The sequence below is a fragment of the Sitophilus oryzae genome, unplaced genomic scaffold, assembly GCF_002938485.1.
Source record: "Sitophilus oryzae breed Bouriz unplaced genomic scaffold, Soryzae_2.0 scaffold_1693_pilon_pilon, whole genome shotgun sequence".
NCBI classification, from domain to species: domain Eukaryota; kingdom Metazoa; phylum Arthropoda; class Insecta; order Coleoptera; family Curculionidae; genus Sitophilus; species Sitophilus oryzae.
The window spans coordinates 2,535,624-2,563,241 of NW_022146383.1; the positions used below are offsets into that span (position 1 = coordinate 2,535,624).

Consider the following 27,618-nt stretch of genomic DNA (forward strand, 5'->3'; position numbering starts at 1 on the left):
GAGAAAATTAGTATCTAGAAGGTGCATGACATTCTTGATAAAAGTTGTTGAATGAATATTGACGCATGATAGACACATTGACACGTCTTTTTAGTTTATATTAACAATAATTATTCAAAATTAATAAGATTTCTAATAATATTAAATTTAATGTCATATAAGCACAAAACGAATAAAAACTTAGGCTTAACAGGGAAAAGTTAGTTAAAATTACACAATAAAAAGTATTTTCAAATTTGAATACTTTGTATATCGAAAATTAAATTGAATAAGAGAAAATGTATTACAGTTTTCTTTCTAAAACTAATTAAAAATAACCAACAAAAATATTTTACAGCACCTAAGAAACACCCAGTAATATTACTGTCATACGTAATTTATTAACTAAACCATGGTTTTCTGGAGAGGTAGGCAACCTAAAGGGTATTTGTGGGCTAATGTTGGTCATGAAACTTCGTAGTTATGAAGAAAAAAGGCTAATAATTGTAACCTACGTTATATTTTTTTGGAGCAATTTGGAGCATTTTGTATTAGCTTACATAAAATGTGATTTTAGATTAAGCAGTTCTTAATTACATCAAGGTCTTTATTGATTTTTTATGGTACCACAGGGAAGTTAAAACTAGAATTACCATGAGGAAAAATAGTTGAAAACATTGTACTTTCTCAGAGTACCATCAGTTTTTAACTAATTTATCACCAACGTTAAACGCACTAATTTTGTTTAATCAAAATTTAATCAAAATATTTTAGCTTCACCTAATAATTTTATAAGCTCGAACATTTCTTATCAGGGATTAATAACGGGCCCGTTTTCATTCAAAAATCTTCACGATTCTGAAAATATGGTCTATTAGGAACTATACGAGTGAAATTATAATTAAGAAAAAATACTTTTGATATTTTGATTTTCTGCCGCTTTTGGGAACTTCTGCATCACTGTGCGGCGCCCCGGGCCCCTGGTGTCGCTTCAAGGGCAGGTGCCAGGACAAGACACTAAAAACATTAGACAATCAAATCTATTTTTCCAAGGCTCCTTGATTAAGAATTAGTATTTTTAACATAACCATGGCACTCTAGATTGAATTTTAAAATTTAATTTTGTTTTAAGCGAGAATATCAAAAGTTGACATATGATATGTCATTCTATTCAGAATGTCATGTTCTATCGAATAAAATAAAAAAATACCGAGGGTGCCATTTAAAAATCAAAAGTTGTAGTCATTTCCGGTGAAACAGGAAGTGACCAAAAACAATTGAATACGTCAATCAATCCTAATTTATGTCATATACTAACATACCAAATCTTGTTTTTTATCCGAAAAAATAAAAAAAGGTATAGGGGTGAACCACTTTTGAGACTCACCCGGTATATTTGTTAAACTAAATTACTCAACTTCGAAAGCACCCTGTATATTAAGTAATAATCCTGCTGCATAGGAATAGAAACAATCTACAGATCTTTTGTACTTGTACCAGTCATTTAAATAAAACACTCACGGAACGAAGAGTTTTTTATGGTGAATTTTTTAAGTTTGGTTAATAGAATTCTAGCAATAAATCACATAAAATAATAACACAAACCAAAGAACTCCATCAAGAAGCAATAGAAAAAAACAAATTGAATTGTCAATAATGCGAAAAAGCGCGTTGTAACTGTTGGCACAAAAAAACAATTTCCACTGTATAAAAGTTTTAAATAATAATAGTATTGTAAATTCCGGGTTTTATGTACATTTTTACTATTGTCATGTCGCTTACTATGAAGCTTTGATCAGTGTCTTTAAGATTTTGATTCAGATAACATCGTGTGGGTAATGAGTAAGATAATCAACGTCTTGTGAAGGAAAAGTGATTTTTGAAAGAAAAAAGAAGAATGAAGATGACTTACTGATTTATTTTTCTAAATTGTGCAAAACGGTGTTTTTATTCAAGATAGTCAAGATTATTTTCTTCATTATTTAGTTCTTTACCTCTGCTAGAAATATTCAAATTTTACTGGAAAAATGTTGCAAGGCTGGAGACTACAAATATCACGATGTGAGTAAAAGTTCTTTATATTTCTTTTCAAACATAGGGGTATAATATTTATACAGGGTGAGTCTTAAAAAAGTGCAAATATTTTCAGGGCTGGTAGATCTCGATAAAAGAAACATATTTTCTCTTTACTGATTTTCAAATAAATCCAAAATAACCGAGTTATTTTACGTTGAAAATTTCCAAAAAAAAAAAAAATTTTTTTTAAATTTTGAGAACGACTGGATCTTTTCTAGATTTTCTTTCTTGTAAATTTAATCTACTACCTATATTGCCATATTATGAACAAGTTATGTTTTTAACTAAAAACCAAAAAAAAATCAAATTTTTTTTTCAAAAAAATGCAAATTTTCAATTTTTTTTTTCGCGAAAAAAACTCATAATCGTATTTCTGGGGTCGAAATGTACCACCCCTGAAAATATTTGCACTTTTTTAACACTCACCCTGTATAATATCCAAATATAGTTTTTTTTTTATATAAAATCAAAAATATGTATAGAAAAATACTTTGTTTAAAAAAAGAAATCACCTCCTGATTTGTGCACTTATTTATCTACATCCGGTATATTACGAGTATAATAATATATTGGAGTACCCTGACAAATGGCTTTATTTAACTTGTCGAACATCACATACAGGGTGACAATTTGAAAACGAACAGTATTTAATATTCCCTCTACCGATGAAAATTTGGCGAAATACGTGAATTTACATATCAAGGGGGTCAATTTTTGAGGCATTTGTTGTCGTGTTACTTTCAACCCCTTGACCCCCAGGGCAGCTACACTTAAAATTCTAAATAGCAACCCCTATTTCTTTTAGCATTTTTGTGTTTCTTATAGAATTCTACATAAACTGCATTATTTTTTTGAGATTTTTATAAGGAACACAAAAATGGTAAAAGAAATAGGGGTTGCCATTTAAAATTTTAAGGGTAGGTTCCCTGGGGGTCAAAGGGTTGAAAGTAACACGACAACAAATGCCTCAAAAATTGCCCCCCTTGATAATTGACGTATTTCGCCAAATTTTCATACTATCATCGGTAGAGGTAATATTAAATACTGTTCGTTTTCAAATTGTCACCCTGTATGTAGAACAAAAAAGCATCTAAAAATAAAATGTCTATTATTACTACATAATGTCTATGGTATGGTATATTCACTAAACAATGCTGTTAAAACAAAAAAAAAATCTAAAATTATCTAATATGCATAGCATAATTATTTTTCAAAAAAATTTTACAAATTCTTTTGAATTAGCGATGGCATATTTGTTTTAAAATTTAAATAATACTTAATACATGTCAATGGTTTATATATTCAATTATTAACACCTCTATAATCACTTTATTACCTTAAGGCTCGTTTACATTTGACATTTTTAATAAAATAAAAACCAATTTCGAGGAATCATCCAAAGTGATAAGTGGTACATTGCTCATAATTTTTATTTTATTCAAAGTGAACGAACTAAACAAGAGTTGCAAACTGGAGCAACATGTTAGAAGCTGTAAGATAATAATAATAAGCTAATGCTGAGGAAGCACTGCCATTGCGATTGTACCTTTTCTATGTCTGTACCTATTCTCCTATCACTGGGCCCTGCACCAGCTTGTGCCGATTCTTGAAAGATTCGAGCATAGTTTCTCCGTTTCTAGTAATGGCTTTCCAAAATAGAAAATGTCTCTTGCGATCCAAAGTCTCGCAGTGTTATTATATGCTGTGCTGTTTCAAGATCTTTATCGCAGAGTATTCAGCAAAAACTACCTTGATACAGACTGAGCTTGTTCAGGTAGCACTTGAGAACCATATGCCCTGTCAAGAGGCTTCTTGCAATCCGCACTTTATTCCTGTTGATCATTAGTAGTTTCTTTATAGTTTTGGAATTAGTTCCTTTCATAAAGGACTTGCTATGCCTGAACCTCGCCAACAGTCTGCTATTCGCTGTTCCAAAATTTTACTGCATTACAGGTTATACGTTTGGGTATGCAAAAATGATGTCAAATCGCCTGCACCCACATATAGAAAAAATCCTTCCAGAATCGCAAACGAGTTTTCGCACCAACCGTGGCACCTGTCGATTCCATATTTTCCCTCCGCCAACTACAGGAAAAAGTAAAAGAGCAGCAGTCTAAACTTTATGTTGCATTCATCGATCTAACAAAAGCCTTCGACTCTGTGAACAGAGATGCACTTTGGGCAATTATGAAAAAGTTCGGAGTACCCAACAAATTTCTTACAGTATGTAAAAGCCTCCATAACAACAACCAGTCAAGAGTGTCATATCATGGATCACTGAGCGATCCCTTCCTGACAAATACAGGAGTTTTTGAAGGAGGCAGGGATGCGTCTTAGCGCCTCTCCTATTCAACATGTTCATGGCAGCGCTCTCCATTATAGTGGACAGCAAACTGCAGGAGAGAAGGTTGGGCATTAGATACAGATATGATGGCGGTCTGTTCAATATAAAAAGACTCAGGGCAAAAGCACGTACAAAATTCATCACAGAACTTCAATACGCTGATGACTGCGCTCTAGTTGCAAACACGTTACAACAATTACAAGAAATGTTGAACACATATACCTGGGCATACGAGGCTTTGGATCTTAAGCTAAACATCGACAAAACCAAAATCATATGCACTCCCCCGCAAGATCATAACAATGCTATAAAAATCGGAGAAGAGCTACTGGAATATGTAGCGGAATTTAATTACCTCGGCAGTTTGATTTCGGAAAAGGCCAAAATAGACTCTGAAATTCAGCACAGGATTAGCAGCGCCTCAAGAGTATTCTGGAAATTAAAAGACAGGGTTTTCTACAATCATGACTTGAGTACAAAAACGAAACTTGCAGTGTACCGAGCAATTATAATCCTGACCATGTTATATGGGAGCGAAACCTGGATGCCATACCGCCGACACATGAACGCTTTAAACAAGTTGCAACAGAGACACCTTAGACAACTCTTAAGAATCCGGTGGTTCCATCATGTCTCAAACGTATCGGTCCTTGAAAAAGCTAACTGCGAGAGTATTGAAGTCGTGGTTACAAAATCTCTCAGCGAGTAATGGCAGTATGTATGTACGTTTCGGTATTCCTAGTACTGGCTCTAGACCAAAATATGATTTCGATGACCCTTCTCTTGCAAGTTTACTGGTACCAGTTAATCTGAAAACTAGGTAAACCTTAAAATAACAAGGATGTAGAATATAGAATATTTGAAAGGGGGGGTGTAGCTAATCATCGCGACCTTACAGATCTATTGTGTCCACCTTTCTTGGCTTATAACTCATCATACTGTCTCCGGACTTTGACAAAAGCCATTATTTGAGACGTTTTTACAGAGGTTAGTTTTCCATCTCCGATATCAGTCATACCAAAGTTAATAGTATTAATGGTTGTCGTCTCGGCGCACGGAGTGATGAGGTGTTTCCCCATTTTCACCACAGAATCTGCATTTGCCGTTGTTTTTACCTTCAATCGACTGAGGTGTTCATTGAGGAGAGTCCTGTTAAAAACCCCGTGACAATACAAAGATTGTTCTTACTTAAATCAAGGAAAATCTTTGATTATTCTCGGTCTTAATTTCTGAGAAATTTCTTCGAGTGTCTTAGACCGTTAGAGGATTCTCATTCCAGGTTACGAATGGGGTCTTCCAGGGTCTTGAGTTCCGCTTTAAGTTGGTTTCCAAATGGGAGCAGAACGGCTCTGGCCCAGGTAGTAGCGTGTTGCCCCTTTTCTAGCTAGATCATTTTCTTTTATGTTGGCTTCTATCCCTTGGTGAGCTGACACCCAGAGTAGGAAGGACTTTATCTTCTTTGCCTAATTTGTTCAGCTTCTCTAAGCATTCTTTGATCAATTTTGAACTGATTGAGTGCCGCTCGAATGGCTTAAGTCATATCTTGGCAACAGAAGGCAACTTGTGAGGATTGATACGTCTATGTCTTCTTGTAAGCATATAGAATGTGGTGTCCCTCAGGGTTCAGTAATTGGCCCTATTTTGTTTCTGGTGTTTATCAACGACATTGCAAATCTAGACATTAGCGGTAAAATCTGCCTCTTTGCGGACGATACTAGTTTCACTTTTAGCCCAGATGTTGCGGCACTATATGATACTATATCCAGTGACTTACGCACCATTAAGTCTTGGTGTGATTCTAATCTCCTATGCCTCAACCTATCAAAAACTAAAGTTTTGTCATATAAAAGTACTATACAACCTTTTGTACTTAATAACACCACTATTGACGTCGTGAGATTCTTAGGACTTGTTGTAGACAACTCGTTAAAATGGGACTTTCACATCGAAGCTCTATCAAGGAAACTAAGCGCTGCCTGTTTTGCGCTAAGATCAGTTTGTAAGGAACTTAACTTCTCAACCTCTAGAATAGCCTATTATGCCCTTTTTGTCACATCTTCGTTATGCCCTTCCATTCTGGGGTACTTGCTGCGCAACAAAATTTGATCGTGTTTTCAGACTTCAAATGAGAGCAGTTCGATATTTATTGGGACTGAACAGTGGAACTCACTGCCAGAATTTCTTTAAAAATTTGAAAATACTGACTCTTCCTTCTTTATTCATTTTTGAATCCGTTTGCTTAATCCGCAAGCACATATCTGCTATTCCCGAAAGGCCATCTCATAACTATCTACTTAGGAATGCAGAGCACGATCTTTATCTGCCAACCCCGAGCTCAGAACTAGTTAAAGGTTCAATACTGTACAATGCCAAAAAATGTACAATCATCTGCCTTTGAATATCAAGTCGCTTTCATTCTTTCCGCATTTCGCAAAGCTCTAAAATCGTACCTACTGGAGAGAGCCCTATATGGGTTAACGACTCTTTTGTTGATGTTTAATTATGAACAATTTTGAATTTTAAAATTTTGATCATCTCACACACTAGTCAAAGGTCAAGTATTTAATATTTTATAACTCTAAAATTATATCTATTTACTGCGTACTGTTCTAAAATTGTCCATGTATATTCTTTTTGTAATTTTAAAGACTTAAATTTTTTTTAATTATATTATTTGTATTGTGTATTTTTTGTTGTTTGTATTTTTTTGTGATTTTGTTGTTTGTGAGTGCTTTGTCGATGAAGATGTTTTAACTTTTTTTACAATAAAGCATTGTTTGTTTGTTTGTTTGATTGTTACAGAGTTGATCGCTTTTAAATAACAAGAATAATAACTGCAGAAAGAATACACAAAATTAAATGTGGAAAAATATTTAAAAAAATGTTTCTCACATTTATTTATATTACTAAATCCAAAAGAACTCTTGGAAAAATACAGGGTACTTTTAAAAGATTTTTATTATGTAAAGTAGGATTTTAGTATTAAAAAAGTTCTAAAAAATAATCTGTAAAAATCTCGCAGCTCGTTAAAAGCAACTATCACTAAAATAATAAATTGTTTTATATTATGGTCCTTCGCCCGCTTTTTCACAATAGACAAAACTTCAATAAAATGAAATACATATTAAGCTTAGTAAATCCATCTTCAAACAAGGACATGGTATAAAAATGTAATAAAACAATAAAAATCTTGAAATCGAATTGAAAAATTTGCTTAGCTGGAATAAGGATTAGTTTTTTGAAATATTAGAAAAGTCATGTTAGTTTGATTGCCCTGAACATTAATTATTATCCAGTAGCGGCTCGTTGCTCTGGAAGCTACATCGCTACTTTTTTATAAAACTAAAGATGCTACACAGATTTGCCCTAGCCCTCTTAGTCCTCTTATAAATAACCACTCTGTATGAATGAATCTCATGTTAAATAAAGGATGATATTTTTGATTATTCATAAATGTTAGAAAACAAATCAAAATAAATCATATTTCATATATTATAGGCATACATAAATTATACTCAGAAACTGAGTTTAGTACATATTATACAAAAAAAGTACCACTATTATACAAGTTCATAAATGAATTCATTAAAATTGAAACTACAAAACCAAAATATAAAAGCAATATAGGTACGCAATAAAAAGATCCAATGGTAAAAAAAAACACACATACATATTTAATGATACAGAATACTGACATTTTTATTTTAAAAAAATATCTAGTGTTAAATATATAGATTGTCTAATTAATTATATTATACAAAAATGTAAATATTTTTATATGTCTAGAGGGCTAATTTATACAGTATGTCCCCAGATTGTCTTTACAAGACGAGGAAGAAAAGTTTTTCCTCCTGTAAAAACAATACAGGGACATACTGTACATTTAAAATGAGATACAGAACTAAAATGGTGTATTATTTTTAGTAAATATTATGACAAGAGATACCAAAAATGTTTTTGTCAAACCACTACAATAGTATATTATTTTTCTTTGTTTAAAGCTCATTTGTTATATTAATAAATTTGCATAATCATATATCAAAGAAGAGCAAATATTTGATATACAGGTTAACTGGGTACGTTCCTAAGCATTATTCGAAAAGATGGAATTTTCTTTGTCAATACTTCTTAACTATTTGCATTTATCAGCATTATAAAGAAAATACAGGGTGTGTCAAATTGAAGCAGGGTCACCCGATCTTCCAAAAAAAACTCTAAGCACTTAATGTTTAAAAGTCTTGTTATTTTGAACCATAAATATATAACTTTTATTTTGGTTTCTGCTATTAAGAGACAGTCCACAGCATAGTCCCAAAAGTGCAGTGGGGGATGAATTTGTTTACATGGACGATAATGCTCCTCCCCATCGCACTTTAGCGGTTCGCGAATTTTGTAAGGAAGAGGGTATAAGAAAACTGTGGTGGCCACCGATGTCTCCAGATATGAATGTGATCGAGCATGCTTGGGACATGCTTAAACGCCATACTGCCAAAAGCAATGATCCCCACTGTACCTTAAATGAATTGAAAATTGCTGCGCGCGAAACATGGGAAGCCATTCCTCAACATCTTCTGGACAACTTAATTGAGAGCATGCCACGTCGCCTCACAGCTTGCATTGAGGCTCAAGGAGGCAATACAGACTATTAGCACAGAATATCTAGCTACGCAACAGAAGCCTCGTTACATGTATAAAATTGTAGGTAGCAAAAGGAGACAGGCTTTTAAAGCCTGTCTCCAAATCAGATATTTTGATGCGATAGTTTCGCTACTACATAATAGAGGGCAATAAATTTAAAAGAAAACAGTTTTCTACAAACAAAATTTAAAAGAATTTTGTGCAGTGTTGCCATTGTGTAATTCATATCGTAATACTTCCTGATAAAGCCTACCTTCAATTTTTCTACATCATTTAAACATATTAAAATAGATCAGAGCTGTTTTTTTCAAGTTGCCATGTTAGTTGGAATTAAATCTTATGAGCCAAATTACAATCACTTCCTGACGTTTGATTGTATAATTGAATCCTGAATTTTCATTGTAATTCGGCGACAATATAATAAGTATTGTTCTACTATTATGATACCACTTCCTGACGTTCGATTGTGTTCATACCAAGTTCATATCGTATAATCAGGAAAAAACGGCGTTAGCAATGGCTATGAAATGAATATCACTGTCATTTTATATATAAATTTATATGGGAAATGTCATCGATCGTCCTTTTCCAGCCAACTAGACGCCGTTTTTTTCGGTATCACCGGTATTTGGTTTGGTTTGAAACCGAAAGTTCAGAAAGTTCAAAGAAACCGAAAGTTCAAAATTTCTAATTATATTCTGATTATGACATTGTCGCGCCATCTAGTATTCTATTTGTGCAATTTTAGCTCTTTCATTTCGAGTATTTTTCTGTTGCGTAGCTAGATATTCTGTGCTATTAGTTATAAGAAATAATTAAAATTGTTTTCAATATTTTCTGTTTAAAATGAAATTTGTTTTTTGTTGATTTCCACTCATTATGAAATAAAATTATAATAACAGCCTAGTTGCAGTTAGATTTTTATTTTTATATTAGTTAGTCGTGTAGTAAGCCAATATATCCAAAAATATAAAAAAAATCATATTAGGTAAAAAATAAAATAAAAATATCGTTTGGGTAATCCTAGTATACTGGCTCTGAACCAAGATATGATTCTGACAATCCTTGCTAATTCTTGCGTAATTGAACTTACTTACTGAATATAGTCTAAACTGATTAATATTTTTTGTGAATAATCATGTGTATAAATATTTTATTTTTCCAGGTGTATGCAAGTAAATAAAATTGAACGATATTATTGAATAACCCTTTTACCGAACCAAATATGCAAAAAATGTTTAAAGCAGTAACATACAGTTTGACAAATATAGGAAGAGACTTGGGGATAGCACCGGTCGCGCACACGATAGAGAGAGAACGCATTCGGCAGAGATGTAGTTCACAGAACACACTAAAGAAGAACGCTAACTCCCATGCATTTTTTAGTTTCAAAACGGTTTCAAATTTGTAAAGAAATCTGTAATCTGTATGTTGAAGTGGCGCCATCTAGCCACCCAGGAAAGTAACAAATGTGGCGGCAAATTTAAATAGATGCAATTTATTTTTAAGCAAGACGTATTGACTTGTTCGCCAGTTAGAGCCAATCAGATTTCTACAAAATAATGTGTAGTCATCTGATTGGTTGACAAACAAGTCAAATGGTAAAAAACAAGGATTTATATATAAAGGTTAAACCAGGTTAAACTATTGTAAAGTGTTAAATGGTTTGCTTATATCATTTTATGTGCATAAAAACCTACAATAAATAATTTATTTTAATTTACACAAAAATTATACCATGAAACATTTTACAAACAAATAAAACAACAGATTAAAAGTATAATATTTATTATAGTACCAGATTTAAGAACACATAACAAATATCGTTGGAATACAAGAGAAAGTGACGTCCATTAGAAACAATGTTTTATTTATGTGTATTTTTTACATATGGACTTGAACAATTGTGTAATATCATATTGTGAAGTTTATGTACAAAAATATGGAGTTGATCAATTTTTTTTGTAAAAATATATGGCGTTGTAAATATTACATTGTTAAAAAATAAAATTCACGAACATTTGGACTTGGTTAGGTTACCTCACCTCGCTTTCTCGGATTATTAAATAAAATTGTTAGATAAATCAAAAACCTTTAACTTAAACCTTACCTTTAATAGAGATCTTAAAAATCAAACACAAAACAAAGTTCAAAAAAATTCAAAAATACAAAATCACGATTTTAAAATGAAGATTGCAAAAAACACAGCCAAACAACCAGCAAACAGCGAAACGCACATCTCCGTTCAATTGCAAAACACAACTGAAGAAGAAGGAGGAAGCCGGAAACGGAAAACTGATTTGACATACAGAACAATGACAGAACATAATTAATAGGCCTATTTAGGCAACTATAAAAACAATTTTGTACGCAATTGTTAGGCAACTAGAAAAATTAAAATAAAAATACGCCATCTAGCGCCCCAGGAAATTACTACCCCAAAAAAAGATCGTTCAAGGTCGTATATCTCAGTTGACTGGCCCTGATGCAGTTACGCTACGACAAATCTGATTAAAGCAAATGTGTGTGTTCACTGCGCATCGAGGGGCGTCTCTTATTTTTTATTTCTCACGTCTCTAGCTATGCTTGTTAAGTTGTATATGTCTTTATTTTTGTTTCAGGTTTCATAATACCTCAAAGGTACGTTCTGGGTATCATGGGGTTTTTCGCTATTGTCAACGCTTACACGATGAGAGTGTCGCTGTCCTTGGCTATCACCGAAATGGTCGTACCGATAAAAACCGCAGAGTACTACGATCCAGACGCGTGCATCCCAGAGGAGAACAGCAGAAATAACAGCGCCATTAAAGTTAGTATCATTACTATGTCCTCGTTGTAAAAAATACTAAGAAATATACATATACAGGGTGTCCCACTTAAGAAAGAAAGAAAGAAATTGCTTTATTGTCATAAAAAAATTTTACAATTTTGTTGACAAAGCTTAAAAAAAAAGAATATAAAAAACATACAAAACTTCACTTAACAATAAAAAAACATATAAAACTAACAGCAAACATACAAAACTAAAACAATACTTTATACAATTATAGAAATTGTACATTGTCAAAAATTTATTTAATTAAATATAAATAAAATATAAACATCATGTAAATAAACAACTGTATATAATGTCAATACTAAATTTAAATGGATAGAAAACAAAATCATTTCTTAAATTTAGTGAATGTGTGTTAAATTTAGAACCCTAGATATTAATAAAAAAATCGTTAACCGCGTAAAAGGCTTTCTCCAGTAAGTATGATCTCAAGGCTCTGCGAAATGCAGGAAAGGATGAAATGGAATTAATTTCAGATGGCAGATGATAGTGCATTTTTTTTTGCATTGTACAATTGGGAACTCTTTACTAACTCAGAGTGAGGGGTTGGCAGATACATGTTATGCTCTGCGTTCCTAATTGGATAGCCATGAACTGGCTCTAGAGAAATACTCGATACGTGCTTGCGAACTAGGCAGACGGATTCGAGTATGAATAGGGAAGGAAGAGTTAATATTTTATATCTTCTAAACAAGTCCCGGCAGTGAGCACAACTGGTTAGCCTCAGTGAATATCGCACAGCTCTCTTTTGTAATTTGAAGATACGCTCAAATTGAGTCGCACAACACGCACCCCAGAATGGAAGTGCGTATCGGAGATGCGACTCATAAAGGGCATAATAGACTGTCCTAGATGTTGACAAATTAAGCACATTAGCAACTGATCTAAGTGCGAAACAGGCAGAACTTAATTTTTTAGCTAAAGCATCGATTGCAAATCCCATTTTAAATAGTTGTCCACAACAAGGCCTAAAAATTTCACAGAATCAACGACGTCAATGGTGGTATTATCAAGTTGAAAAGGTAGCAACGTACTTTTATATGATAAGACTTTAGTTTTAGAGACGTTGAGACACAGATAATTAGAATCGCACCATGTTTTTATGTTGATTAAGTCACTGGAAATGGTTCTATGAAGTGCCGTGGTGTCCGGGCTGCTCCATGTGAAACAAGTATCATCCGCGAAGAGACAGATTTTACCACTGATGTCCAGACTAGCAATATCGTTGATAAACAACAGAAACAAAATAGGACCTAGCACTGAGCCCTGAGGTACTCCGCATTCTATTGGCTTGCAAGAAGACACAGTCTTATCAACCCTCACACGCTGGTTTCTGTTGTTAAGGTAGGACTTAAAACATTCAAGAGGCGTTCCCCTGATACCATAGTATTGCAATTTGTTAGTTAGGATGTTATGATTAACACAATCGAAAGCTTTCGAGAAATCACAGAAAATTGTTGCTGTAACGAGACGGTTGTTCAGACTGGAGTATACATTATTAAACAGCGAAAACATAGCGTCATTTGTACATTTGTTACTCAAGAACCCAAACTGAAAGGGGGTGAGTATTTTGTATTTTAGAAGAAATGATACAAGCCTCTTTTTAACCAGTCTCTCCATGATCTTCGATAACGTGGGAAGGAGTGCAATTGGACGATAGTTGGAAGCTTGCTCTTTATCACCTCCTTTATGCAAAGGAATAAGATGGATACAAGCCAATATCTTCGTCGTTTGTTGAGCGATCTTTTTCATTTTTGGCAGGAGGCTGTATGGCTATAAGACGTACATTTTGCCCTGGGTAAGAAATGCGATACCTCATAGACGTACGTTTTAGTAGGGTTTGATATTTTTCGAATCACGGGTAAACTACCCTCAGGACAGTATTTATTTCAAATCTGATAAATTATATTGAGTCCCCCTTACCTAAGATACTTAAGTTCTAATTTTGATAAATATTGATACAGAGTGTGTCATTAAAATAAGACATTTTTATTTTTATTATTTTTTAAGTACTTATGACGCCACTGGATAGACAACTGGTTTATTATCAATAACCAATTATCAATTAATAATCGATTTAAGTTTTCAGATAGCTTCCATAATAATTAAGATACGGTACAAAAAAACTAAATATTTTTAATTTATTTTGTTTACTTTAAAAAATTGTTTTTTAAGTTTGCTAATACAAATAGAAACCCAGTTTTCAATGGAATCTGAAATATGATTTTTATTCGTTTTACTGAGGAATATTTTAAAAAATTCAAATAGTTATTTAAAACAATCACTATTAACTTTGAAAAATATATGCTCTAAACAAAGATTTATAAAACTATAACGAACTAAAAGTCAACAAGAATCATATTTATCCAATTGGATATAATTGGTTATTGGTAATAATCCAGTTGTTTATCCAGTGGCGTCGTAAGTACTTAAGAAAACAATAATAAAAATAAAAATGTCTTATATTAATGACACACCCTGTATCAATATTTATCAAAATTAGAACTTAAGTATCTTAGGTAAGGAGGATTCAATATAATTTATCAGATTTGAAATAAATACTGTCCTAAGGGTAGTTTACTCTTGACTCGAAAAATATCAAACCCCATTAAAACGTACGTCTATGAGGTATCCCATTTCTTACCCTGAGCAAAATGTACGTCTTATAGCCATACAGCCTCCTACCAAAAATGAAAAAGATCGCTCAACAAACAACCAAGATATTGGCTTGTATCCATCTTAAGTGGGACACCCTGTATATCAAGTTAAACGATATGAGTATGGGTGAAATTGAACATAATTATGCACTTTATACCGGGTGCGTCTCAAAAGTGGCTCACCTCTATAACTTTTTTATTTTTTCAGATAGAACAACGATATTTGGTATGTTAGTATATGACATAAATTAGGGTGTCAGTCATTTAAGTTATAGTCATTTCCGGTGAAACAGGAAATGACCGAAAACAATTGAATACGTCAATCAATCCTAATTTATGTCATATACTAACATACCAAATCTCGTTTTTCTTTTATCTGAAAAAATAAAAAAGCTATAGGGGGTGAGCCACTTTTGAGACGCACCCGGTATATAGTTCACACCAATTAAACTTTTAGACACGTGATGAAGCTTGACCGGCTCAGCGTTGCCCACTTTTAGGTATTTTCTTTTAATCAAAATATCTTAGGAAACAAAAATAAATTAATTATCTACATATATAAAATGCTAATGTTTATCTGTGTCGTCTCTACTGAAGTAACGACTTGCTCTAGAAAGTTTCTTTTTTTACTAAAAGATAGCTAATTGACTCTTCTAAAAACTGTCGTCGTCGGATTTTTTGTTTTTCATTTAATTAAACAAAAAATAAGTATTTTTTTTCCTGATATCGTGGCGGATGCGCCAGGCTTCAACTAGTAAATACATAAACAGTTATTATTTATATCAACAAAACTCACCTCCTTAATAGCACTTAAGGGACATTACTACCGCATTTCCGTTCAAAATATTCTAATAAGATTGCGATGAATTTTTGCATTGACTATTAAACTATATTGTACGCTTTGCACTAAAAGAGGTTCTAAAAAGAACAATGTTCGACTGCAAGGTCTGCTAGTGAACATTTTAAAAAAAAAGCTTAAATTATCACAACACCAACCATTTAAACCAAAAACTCATAAAACAAAATTAAAGTGCCAAAACGAATGACAATGTCCGGAAATAAATAAATATATATGGCAACTTGGCATTTTTTACGGCAGAATTACCACCTGAATCCCCAGCGGGAAATTTAAATTCCAGTTAGTCAGCCCAACACAGAATATGTCCATGGTTGGCAAATATGAATTTAAAAATCGCGCCCTTGATTACGTAACTAAAAATTTAATTGGTATCGCTTGTATTTTCTATCAAACATATATTTTTTTTTGAGAGTTGTAGGTGTTGCCAATAAATTTATATTTTCTATTTGTTTATTTTCAATTTTCTCTAGGACCAAACTACGCTGTATGAATGGGATGAAAAAACACAGGGACTGATCCTAAGTTCCTTTTATTGGGGATATGTCATAACGCATCTTCCTGGAGGAATCCTGGCGGAAAAGTTTGGTGGAAAGTATTCCTTGGGACTAGGAATATTATCTACAGCTATATTTACCCTTATTACACCTTTTGTTATTGTTGCCACTGGTGGAAATTGGAAAGCATTGGTAGCTTTAAGGGTGATAGAAGGATTTGGAGAGGTATTTAGAACATCATAGAATTACATAGGTTTAATGAAAAGCCAATTATTTCATATATAAATATTTTTTTATATTTTATTGTTTGTCTGATGCAATCAATAAATAAAATTCGCAATAATGTTTTGCTATAATTAGGGCACTACATATCCAGCTTTGACAGCTCTGTTAGCAAAATGGGTACCACTCAGGGAAAGAGCAACAATAGGAAGCCTAGTATACGCGGGCAGTCAGTTTGGTAGGTACAAAATCATATATTTGTGCAATACATAGACTTAAAATAAAATATAGACTGAACATCTCATTCATAAATAGGTGGAACATGCGGTCAGACAATGTCTTGTTATTGTTGTGTTATTGTTTTGGGTTATAACGAGTGCGACACGAGCGATAGATAGGTTGTCTCTGTCGTAACGGTCGTTCCCTGACGACTCTGCCGAGAAACACAACACTGTCTTTCGTTTCTCAAGTATATCTGAACTCTCCGTATCATAGCCGGGTAATTTTTTTTTTATTTTAATGAAGCTATAATTAAATTAAAAATATATCGTATTTAAACTTTTTTATATTTTATTAAGATTTAGGACAGGTTTTTTAAATAAAAGTTTAGAAAAAACGTCTTAGAGTCCAAAAAGGATAAAAATAATAAAATACATGTTATAGAAGAAATTTTATAATCGAAATTACGTAATTTTTGAAATTAATAATAAATTATTAATTTTAGTCAAACAATTGCAACCGCTAATATTAATCAAAACAGGATCTATTCCACAGATATAATAGAATCGGCGACAGGGGGAGAAAAAAAATATGATTGTTGTAATTTTTTTTCTGGTTAAGTGATGTCTTATTATGTAAATTAGAGAAAACATAAATCTGTTCCATTAAAGCAAAGAAGGTGATAGGAAGTGGATAAAATGAAAACTACATTTATTTAACTCGGTACTGTCTTTATTATACCGGGTGCGTCCCAAAAGTGGCTCATCCCCATAATTTTGTTATATTTTCAAATAAAAAAACAAGATTTAGTATGTTAGTATATGACATAAATTAGGATTGATTGACGCATTCAATTGTTTTTGGTCACTTCCTGTTTCACCGGAAATGACTATAACTTTTAATTTTTAAACGGCACCCTCGGTATATTTCTACTTTATTTGATAGAAAATGACACTCTGAATAGAATGACATATCATATGTCAACTTTTGACACTTTCGCATATGGTTTAATTGTAATTGTAACACGTGGTTCATAACGACAATTTGACTCGAAATACCAAGTGTGTGGTATCAATATATTCATAAAAAAATGCTTTTTCCAAATATGCTAACGAGTCACCCTTGTTCCATTTGAAAAAATTGACATATGTATGATTAAAAATATGATTTGTACATCTTTTAATCGGCCTAGACAAGACACGAAACCCATTAGACGATCAAAACTATTTTTCCAAGGCTCCTTGATTAAAACTTAGTGTTTTTAACAACACCATGGCACCCTGGATTGAAATTTATAATACGATTTGTTTTTAAGCGACAATGTCAAAAGTTGACATATGATATGTCATTCTATTCAGAATTCTATTATCATTTTCTATCGAATAAAGTAGAAATATACCGAGGGTGCCTTTAAAAATCAAAAGATGTAATCATTTCGGTGAAACAGAAAGAGACCAAAAACAATTGAATACGTCAATAAATCCTAATTTATGTCATATACCTACTAACATACAAATCTGTTTTTTTATCTGAAAAAATAAAAAAGTTATAGCGGTGAACCACTTTTGAGACGACCCGGTATATTAAAAAATATTGTCTCATAATGTAATATCATATTAAAATTCTTGTATGTTATTTTAGATTCTGAAGATAATTTTAGAATAAACCGGAATATATTTTTAATAAAAACATTATTAATTATTAACAGGGTTATAATTATGATTTTGTTACAATGTAAGTAAGTAAATAATGTAATATAAGAGAAAAAATTCAGATTTTACATTTTACTAAAATATTATCTAAATAAGCGCCTTTCTACAACAACGCCACTGACTCCCAATGGGTAAATTGAGAGTTGCCTACCGGTCAAAAGTCGTTTCAAGACTTAAATGGATTATTTAAGTCAAATTTCTTGCAAATTTGGCACTGGCGAACCATATTTTATAGTTCTTGAACAGAAAAAGTCAATAAAATAAACACTTAAGCACTACAAGCTAAGAAAATGCGTTAATACAGCCGGGGAGATAGCGGCAACAAAGCTTTACCGCACACGTGCGACACGTACTACAAGGTAATAAATGAATGAATAGGCTCCCTCGCCTCTAATCGGTGTTGTCATATTGTAAAGAACTTATCCTTTTTAAACAGTATCCGACTTATAATTTAGTAGTATAAGGACTATTTAATACATCTATGGAATATTAAAACCTACTTTATTAAACTGTAGTATTAATATCTCAATATATGTGTATAACAAGAAAAAAAAATATTGATAATATTAAAGACGTGACAACATAGGCTGGATGAGGAAGGCTCGGTCGACTGTACCCAGAAGTAAACATATGTATAAAAAAGATTGTTTGACCGCGTTGAGATGTAAATAGTGTAGTCTATATTTTATTTTAAGTCTATGGTGCAATATATTATGGTGCGTTTATACTTGAGCACGCACGAGCTGAGCGTGCGCGCACGCCATTCGTTCGCGCTCTCGGCTCCGTTCAAATTAAAAACTTTTTTCGACGAATGAAGTGATCCATTTGTGCGCGCACAGCAGAGTTGTGTTAGCGAAAATAATGGACGACCAAGAAATAGTCGAGGCTGCAGTCATTGTTATGCACAGCTTAATTAGTAAAAAGGAGAAAAATCGGAAACATCGTCGCTGGTGGCAAACCCAAATTTTTAGAAATCGATATAATTTACTGCAACAACTTCGTGTCTGAGGAGGGCTATGATCAGTTCAAAAACTTTACAAGAATGACCAGACCCGACTTTGAATATTTACAAAATTTAATAACACCAAAAATTACGAACAAAAGATACAAATTTTAGAATAGCAATTTCATTAATATCGACATATTCAATATTAATTTTATTTACAAGATCTTACCATGCGTTTTTTTAATTTTTTAATACTACAAAGAATGTTTAACATCCCATAATATAGGCAACTTTTCATATTCTTCAATTAATAATAACGAAGATTTCTTGATCCACTCCATAATTTTAATAAATAAAACAAAAAAAAATCACACACGCACGCACGAACGCAGACAAAACAAATTGCCGGTGCAAACTGATTGTTCGTGCACACATAAAATCCCTTTGAGCACGGACCAAAAACCGACACCAGACGGCTCACGTTCGCGGTTGCTGGCGTACAGAGAGATTCAGAGTGAGCGTGCGCGCACAGCCGTTTACACTTGAGCATTCGCGGAGGATCAGTGCGTGCGTGCTCAAGTCTAAACCAGAGAAATAGAAGGGATAGAGAATGAGCGTCAACATGCGCAGAAAGTCTAATCAAGTTGGACGCCATATTCCAGGTCTTCCTGTCATTTTGTATATAGGTGGTAATCTATAAGTAATCAAATATCAATTTGCTGTTTTCAACCATACGGGGGGCAATTTAAATTTAGTGAAATTCTATCATTTATTATGGTTAGTTAACATTAATATGATTTATTTAATTATCAGTTTCAAAACTGCGTACAATATTGGTATATAATACACTAAATATACGAATATTCTGACAAAAGACGCTACGGACAGATGACCTTTTCGTCGTTAAACACTCGAAATGATATTAAATAAGTATTTACAATATTTCATGTTTACTTGTACTGAATTACGCGTTTCAATTTAAAATTTTTGCAAATTTGGTAAAAATTGTTCTAAACAACTTTTTGTTCATAATTATTTTTGATGATTACCTACCTAGTATTTTTAATATAAACCTAGAAAAAATATGTTTTTGTTTTATTTTTTTTATTCGTCCCTTCAAATTGTGTTACAAAAACTGTTACATAACATGTCCTCTAACAAATATTTTCATAATACATAAACATCATTGATTTTATTAAGGGTATTATTATTAGTAATTATCCTGGTTTTTGTCGACAATAAAAACTCAATCTTGTAATAGAACATCAATTTTATATTTCGTAAAATTATTTTGATACAAATTCAATTTGTCAAAATTCAAGTCATTAATATATTGATAAACAACCCAAATAATTCCTAAATATTTTATTATAAAAAAAAACTGTTACCGGTAAGTTTGTAAAACACATTATGCTTTGTCTTAATACTAGAAAAAATCATTTATTTTTTGCACAAAAGAAGCTTGTTGATCCTTATTTGTCCATAACAAAATTCTGTATGTACAACATACATATACCTAATTTATTATTAAGAAAATTAGATTATATGATCTCAGAATTTTAAGAAAAATTTTTTAAGATAAAATAGTTTCTTCTCAACTGTAATATTGTCAACTTTGGCCTGTATTTTATCTATTTAAAATCATGGGTTTGACAATCCCCTTACTAAAATACATACTGGAAGGTACTGATTAAGTTTCATTGCATCAAATACCTTTGCTATAAATCCTGGCTCACAATTTAAGGCCATTGCAAAATGCTTTTGAACTTCATTATAGATTTTACAAGAATAAAAGTGTAATATTGAAACAAAGTAACATTGTAAGCTTCATGACTAATAGTCTCATTTTTAACACTTTTTAAATATCATCTCGTTAACAATTATGAATATTATATGATTTTTCTTAGTGATTTGTGGCACTGATACAAATTAATATATGCCCCATAACAGTTTTTAAATAAGAACTTCTGCCTACAGATTTAATTTTCTTATTGGCATAATACCCTTTCTTCCTATATAAATCTTGCCATTTTTTCAGTCCAATGTTCCTTGTTTTTACAGTTGTAGGAATACTAAAAATGTTGACTATAGAACTCGATACTATGTTTGAAAAAACCTTCATACCTGTAACTGTGCATAAATCTAATTAACTGAATTCTCCTCCTCTTGACACTCTGAACACGGCTGCTGCTAATGTTAGAAATATTTAGCACAAAACTACAACTACCTACAACAAACTTTACAATAAAAGTGTTAAATTTTCGCTGTTCGATTAAAATACCCTATCTTATGTTTTCTTTTCCTCCAAATAATCTTCTTGTCAAGTAAGGACCAATCTTATTTGATATATTTCTGGTACACTTGAACTTGTGCTTTCATGGACACTATAAGAGTGCACTGTTTTACAGAAGCACGAACACTGATTCCAAGTATCTTCTTCCTCCACACGTAATAAAAACATCCTCTTTAAATGGCCACATCATACACTTATTTTTGACCATTCCCAATTACAATCACGATTTTTACAAATCGCCTTTAGGAAAACTAAAAATAAACAGTTTTGAATCATCTGTAAACACAATTATGTTGTATAAACTTACACATGAAAACTAATCATTATTCCCGGCGTATTAGCTTTCTTAGAATGACTATGAATATACAACAATCCTTTTTGAATTAGTGTTTAGAATAATTGAGATAATAATAAATTTTAACTAGATAACAACACAAACGAAAAAAAAAACAAAACAAACAGATGTCAATTAAAGAGGGGAAGTGACAGCGAGACCTGGAAGATGTCTGCCATCTTGCCGTCGACAAAAATTTGGATGCGCACTCGTCGAAGCTCATTCTCCCACTTCCATATCTCTGGTCTAAACGCACCAATATACAATTTTTAAGTAATAAACTAGTATGTATGTATATAAAATTTTATGTCTACTTCACTGGTTGTAGATTGTAGACTGTATGGAGCGGGGGGGGTAATCATTGCGACATTACAGATCTATTGTGTCCCTCTTTCTTGTGTTATAAGACACCACCATACAGTCTCAGGGCTTTGATAAACGCCAATATTTGAATGGGTTTTAGAGAGGTTAGTTCTCCATCTTCGATATCAGTCGTACGAAACTTTATCGCAAGAATGGTTGTCGTCTCGGCGCACTCAGTAATGATGTGTTTTGATGTTTCCCGACATTACGCGACATTAAAGATCTATTGTGTCCCTCTTTCTTGTGTTATAAGACACCACCGTACAGTCTCAGGACTTTGATAAACGCCAATATTTGAATGGGTTTTAGAGAGAGTAGTTCTCCATCTTCGATATCAGTCGTACGAAACTTTATCGCAAGAATGGTTGTCGTCTCGGCGCACTCAGTAATGAGGTGTTTTGATGTTTCCCCATTTTCCCCACAGAATCTGTATTCTTTCGAGTGTCTTAAACTATTGGACGATTCCCATTCCAGGTTACGGATGGAGTCTTCCAGATTCTTCCAGAGTTCTGCTTTAAGTTGGTTTGCACTGGTCTTTGATTAATTTGTTCAGCTTCTCTAGGGCATTAGTTAGTTTAATTGTTACCAAATAATTAAATGCCCTTTAGAATACTTCCCAGAAATACCTATGGACTATATTGGTTGGGAAAAAAATAGAACTTAAGTGAAAATATGAATTGCAATATTTTTATTTGTAATATAATTTTATCTTTGGTTTCAGGAACAATTTTAAGTAATTTGATCAGCGGTGAACTGATACGCTACACCGAAGATTGGGCTTCAGTATTTTACTTTTTTGGAGGCCTTGGTGTCGTTTGGTTCATTTTTTGGGTATTCTTGTGTTATTCTGATCCGGAGAGTCATCCCTACATGAGCGACAACGAGAGGGAGTACTTACAAAAAGAATTAGGTACAGAAAGGGTAAATTTTGATTATTTAATATAGATATTGCCATTTGATCATAACAGCCCAAACTATTTTAATTTAAAAATAATTGCAAATATTGGTAGATCTCCACAAAAGAAACACATTTTTCTCTTCGCCATTTTTAATAAGTCCAAAATAACCGAGTTGTTTTACTTCGAAAATAAAAAAAATATTATTTTTTGGATAAATTTTGAGAACTACTTGATCTTTTCTGGGTTTTCTTTCTTGTAAATTTAATTTAATATTTATGTTGCCGGGTAATTGTCAAGATATGTTTTTTAACTAACAGTTAACAAAAATCCCAAAAAATTCTAAATTTTCAAAATCTTTTTTCACGAGAAAACCTCATAGAGGTGTTTCTCTTTTCGAAAAAGGATTTTAAGGTTCTACACAATTAACATTTTTGCAGCAAGCGTTTCTACAGAAAAACCACCAATACCATGGAAAGATATCTTCACATCGGTCCCAGTATGGGCATTGGTGATCACTCAAGTTGGCCACGATTGGGGATTCTTCACCATGGTCACTGACCTGCCCAAATACATGAAAGACGTCCTCAAATTTAACGTGTCTCAAAATGGAATGTGGTCTTCAGTTCCGTACATTGTGATGTGGTTCACTTCACTTGGTTCTGGATGGCTTTGTGATTTGCTTGTGAGGAAGAATATTATGAGTTTGACGTTCTCTAGGAAATTCTTCACTAGCATAGGTAAGAGCTTTTTATTTATTTTTCGTTATTTTCTATAGATTGTGCAGTTATATTCAGTTTGCATTTAAATGTATGCACCTACATTAATTTTATGAAATTGTAGATTGTATGGAAGCGATGAAGTTAATAACAGCAACCTTATAAATCTATTGTGTCCCCCTTTCTTGAGTTATAAGTCTCAGGGCTTTGAGAAAAGCCAGTATCTGAGCTTGTTTCACAGAGGTTAGCTCTCCATCTCCAATATCAGTCATACCAAAGCTTCTGGCACGAATGGTTGTCGTCTAGGCGCACTCACTGATGAGATGTTCTGATGTTTCCCCATTTTCCCCACAGAATCTACATTTGCCGTTGTTTCTTAATTATTTTACTTAAATTTATCAATTAAAATACCTTCTTTACCTGATATTGAAGATAATATTACTATTTTTACAGTTTTTTTAACCAAGATATGTTTTTTTTTTATTTTTTGCTTTAAAAGAAAACGTAGTTATTCACGAAACTTATTGTTTCATCTTTAAAGTAAGTAAAACATTGTCTAAAAGAATAAATGAATCAATAAGGCAGATAAAATGACCCAACAAGGGCAATCATAAACTGCTATGCATAAGAATAATTCTGCTGTGCTCCAAATGCTACAAAAATTGCCACAAAAAATTGTTCAATGTCCAAGTTATTAAACTTTTTCTAATGGATACGACTGGACAATGTAACTTCGCGATCTATAGGAGATGACCACAATAGATCTATAGAGAAAGTAGTTTTATATTTTTTAAAGCTTTTTACTTTGTTTTCAGCATCCATGGGTCCCGCTGTCTTTATCTTAGTAGCATCATACGTAGGTTGTGACAGAATGCTGGCAGTATGGATGTTTACCATCGCTATGGGTTTCATGGGTTGCTACTACTGCGGAATGAAAGTGAATGCCTTAGATTTAAGTCCCAATTTTGCAGGGACTCTGATGGCTATAATAAACGGTTTGGGAGCTACAAGTGGTATTGTGACGCCTTATTTGGCAGGAGCATTAACAGAAGACGTAAGAATAATCATACTGTTATTTCTTAGAAACCTCTAGAAACATTGCTATTAGTTATGAGCTAGACTGGTCTTGGTCTTGTATTCTTAGCTTTGGTCTTGCATAAAAAGCAAGAGCAAGGCCAAGTGTTAGATCTGCAAAATTAAGACCAAGAAGTGCAAGACAGCGCAAGACCCAGTATAGAAGACTCTTGCAGTCTTACTTTTCTACGTTTTTTATTTACATCTCATATTTTTTTATATATAATGATTAAAAAACGGAATTTTCTTTTACTTACCGTCGAAAAAATCTCAGAAACTATCGCTAAGCATATGTTATTTATGGTAGCTGTCAAGAATAAGCTATGCAGAATGTAGAATGTTTAGGAGGGGAGTTAATCACCGCGACCTTACAGATCTATTGTGTGTTCCCCTTTCTTGAGTTATAACGAGTTATAACTCATCATACAGTCCCAGGCCTTTAACAAAAGCCAGTATTTGAGACGGCTCCACAGAGGCCAGCTCTCCATCAGCCGTACCGAAATTTCGACATCAGCCGTACCAAAATTTATGGCACGAACGTCTCGGCGCACTCAGTGATAAGTTATTCTGGTGTTTCCCCATTTTCCCCACAGAATCGGCATTCGTCGTTGTTTCTCAGCTTCAGCCTACTATGTGGTGTTCGTTGAGGAGACAGTGTCCTGTTAGAAACCCCGTGACAATCCGAAGATTGTTTTTACTTAAATCAAGGAAAACCCTTGATTTTTCTCGGTCGTAAGTTCTGAGGAACTTTTTCGAGTGTCTTAGACCGTTCCAGGTTACGAATGGAGTCTTCAAGATTCTTCAGTTGGTTCCCGCTTGGAAAACGTGGAGTGTTCGCTCCTTTTCTAGTTAGATCATTTGCTTTTTCATTCCCTTCTATCCCTTGGTGAGCAAAGTAGTCACACCCAGTGGTCACACCAGTCTGGACCCAGAGTAGGAGGACTTTAGTTTCTTTGTCTAATTTGTTGAGCTTCTCTAGGCATTCTTTCACCCGAATTGATGGTTACTGAGTTGATCGCGTTTAGTGCTATAAAATGCTAGAAATATAGAAAGCTAGTAGATTAAATTCACAAGAAAGAAACCCCAGAAAAGATCCAGTGGTTCTCAAAATTTAAGCAAAAAATATTTTTTTTTGGAAATTTTCAAAGTAAAATAATTCGGTTATTTTGGACTTATTTGAAAAACAGTAAAGAGAAAATATGTTTCTTTTATCGTGATCTACCAGCCCTGAAAATATTTGCCCTTATTTAATAATCACCCTGTATATTGAAAAATAAAAATTTTCATCAGGCAAATATTGTTTTTTTCTTTAAAGTTTTATTTGCATTATTTTTTTTTAAATTCTAGCATAAGACTTGTAAGAGTCTTGCAGCAAGATCAAGACCAAGACTACCTACTTATTATTAGACTGCAACTCCAAGATAAAGAACAAGGAAGTTTTGGTCTTGGATTAGCGTTTCCTCATCACTATTTGCCATTTATATTTATTGTTAAGAAAACAAAATATTCATGTTTTAAAAGTTTGTCTTATTAAGTAATATTAAATAATAATTTTAGCACACCTTAAAACAATGGAGACTGGTTTTCTGGATAACTTTTGGAGTTTTTGCAGTCACCAATCTGATCTACCTAATATTCGGCACTGGAAATGTTCAGAAATGGAACGATCCAGAATATAATAAAAACAAGAAAGACGGAAAGGAACAGAAAATAGAGAATGGAACACGCTACGAAGACCAGAAATTTTAAATTAATTTTATGTTATTGACTTGACCTATGTGGAGATGTGACAATAGTAAATAGTACTCACAGATTTTTTATTAAATCTATCTTGTTCCTTTATTTATAAAGAGGAATGTACAGAGGAATCTTGAAGAAAATATACCGTTGGATTCAATAAAAATGGTGTCATAGTAGGTGCAAAATAATATTTTAGTTTGTGGTTTACTAAAGATGTATGTGTGGCTTTTTATTTCGGTGCAATAATATAGGTACAGTTATTATTCTACGCCTACTATTACGTCGTTTTCATTCGATTATACTATATGTTTTTTTTATTGAAAAAAATTAGTTAAAAATCGAAACAATCTGTATATTATATATTGCTGTGATATAATCAATAAAATAAACAGTTTTTGCGTAAGATTAGTAAGTGTTTTCTTTGGTTAAATGGAGAGTCAAGGTTCTTTACACACAATCTTTCGAATTTGTTGTAACTTGTAACGCTATGCATGGGTATATTGTTATTAACAATTGGATAAATCTGCATATTGGCATTTTTTTTGGCGCGAAACAAAAATAAATAAAAACCAAAAAGAACCTTCATAGTTAATTTAAAAAAGAATTAATGTAAAAATCTATACTGTTAAATAAATAGTATATCATTAGAAGAAGAATAAAGAACCTTGAAAGTTATTTAAAATTAGAATCATCCAAATAAATGACATTTTTTCTTAAATATATTACCTCTTCTTTTATTACTTTACATAAGATTTCACAGCTTTTTGTAGTGGAAGAACTGCGTTGCAGCATTTTTTTACATTTTATATTTTAGATAGAGTATAGTAAAAACATAGTAAAAGGAAAAGAGTAGTTGCACTCTCCCAAATATTTTCTGCCAGTTTTTACAATCTGTCGAATATCGGCAGATTGCAGAGCGTTTTAGTTGAGTTCCGTCCGTCGACCTGCGAGGTACGAGCGTTGTGTCCCAGCACAGGGACGGATTGACAAAAAATGAGTGCCTTACAGTGTGTTGCTATTGGTTGTAGTAATAATTCAAAAAATTATGCTTTGAGTTTTTTTTTGAGAGCCATTTGTGATCATGTTTATGTTCAGGACAATTTTCTCATGACTGATTACTACTTAATAATTTGATATTATTTTCATTTAAACCTCAATTTTTTATCGATTTTACTTTTGACGAACATCCCTGCCGTGCTTTGCTGTTTAACGAACTG

The 27,618-nt window shown here is 32.8% G+C and overlaps 1 protein-coding gene across 1 annotated transcript; it reads left to right on the plus strand.

Moving 5' to 3' along the window:
• The first annotated feature begins 1,725 nt into the window (after positions 1–1,725).
• Positions 1,726–26,813, plus strand: LOC115881091 (putative inorganic phosphate cotransporter). The gene is made up of 8 exons (XM_030898460.1): positions 1,726–2,040; positions 11,659–11,846; positions 15,860–16,108; positions 16,244–16,343; positions 22,694–22,882; positions 23,309–23,608; positions 24,403–24,641; positions 26,219–26,813. The coding sequence occupies exons 1-8, from the start codon at positions 2,007–2,009 to the stop codon at positions 26,408–26,410; spliced, it is 1,491 nt and encodes a 496-aa protein (XP_030754320.1). The 5' UTR covers positions 1,726–2,006; the 3' UTR covers positions 26,411–26,813.
• The last annotated feature ends 805 nt before the right edge of the window (positions 26,814–27,618 follow it).

Excerpts from the sequence above, each read along its gene's own strand:
- LOC115881091 (XM_030898460.1), top strand. The coding sequence starts at position 2,007 with ATGTTGCAAGGCTGGAGACTACAAATATCACGAT. Across the intron at positions 16,344-22,693 it reads ATACGCGGGCAGTCAGTTTG|GAACAATTTTAAGTAATTTG; the intron begins GTAGGTACAAAA and ends CTTTGGTTTCAG. Across the intron at positions 24,642-26,218 it reads CAGGAGCATTAACAGAAGAC|CACACCTTAAAACAATGGAG; the intron begins GTAAGAATAATC and ends TAATAATTTTAG.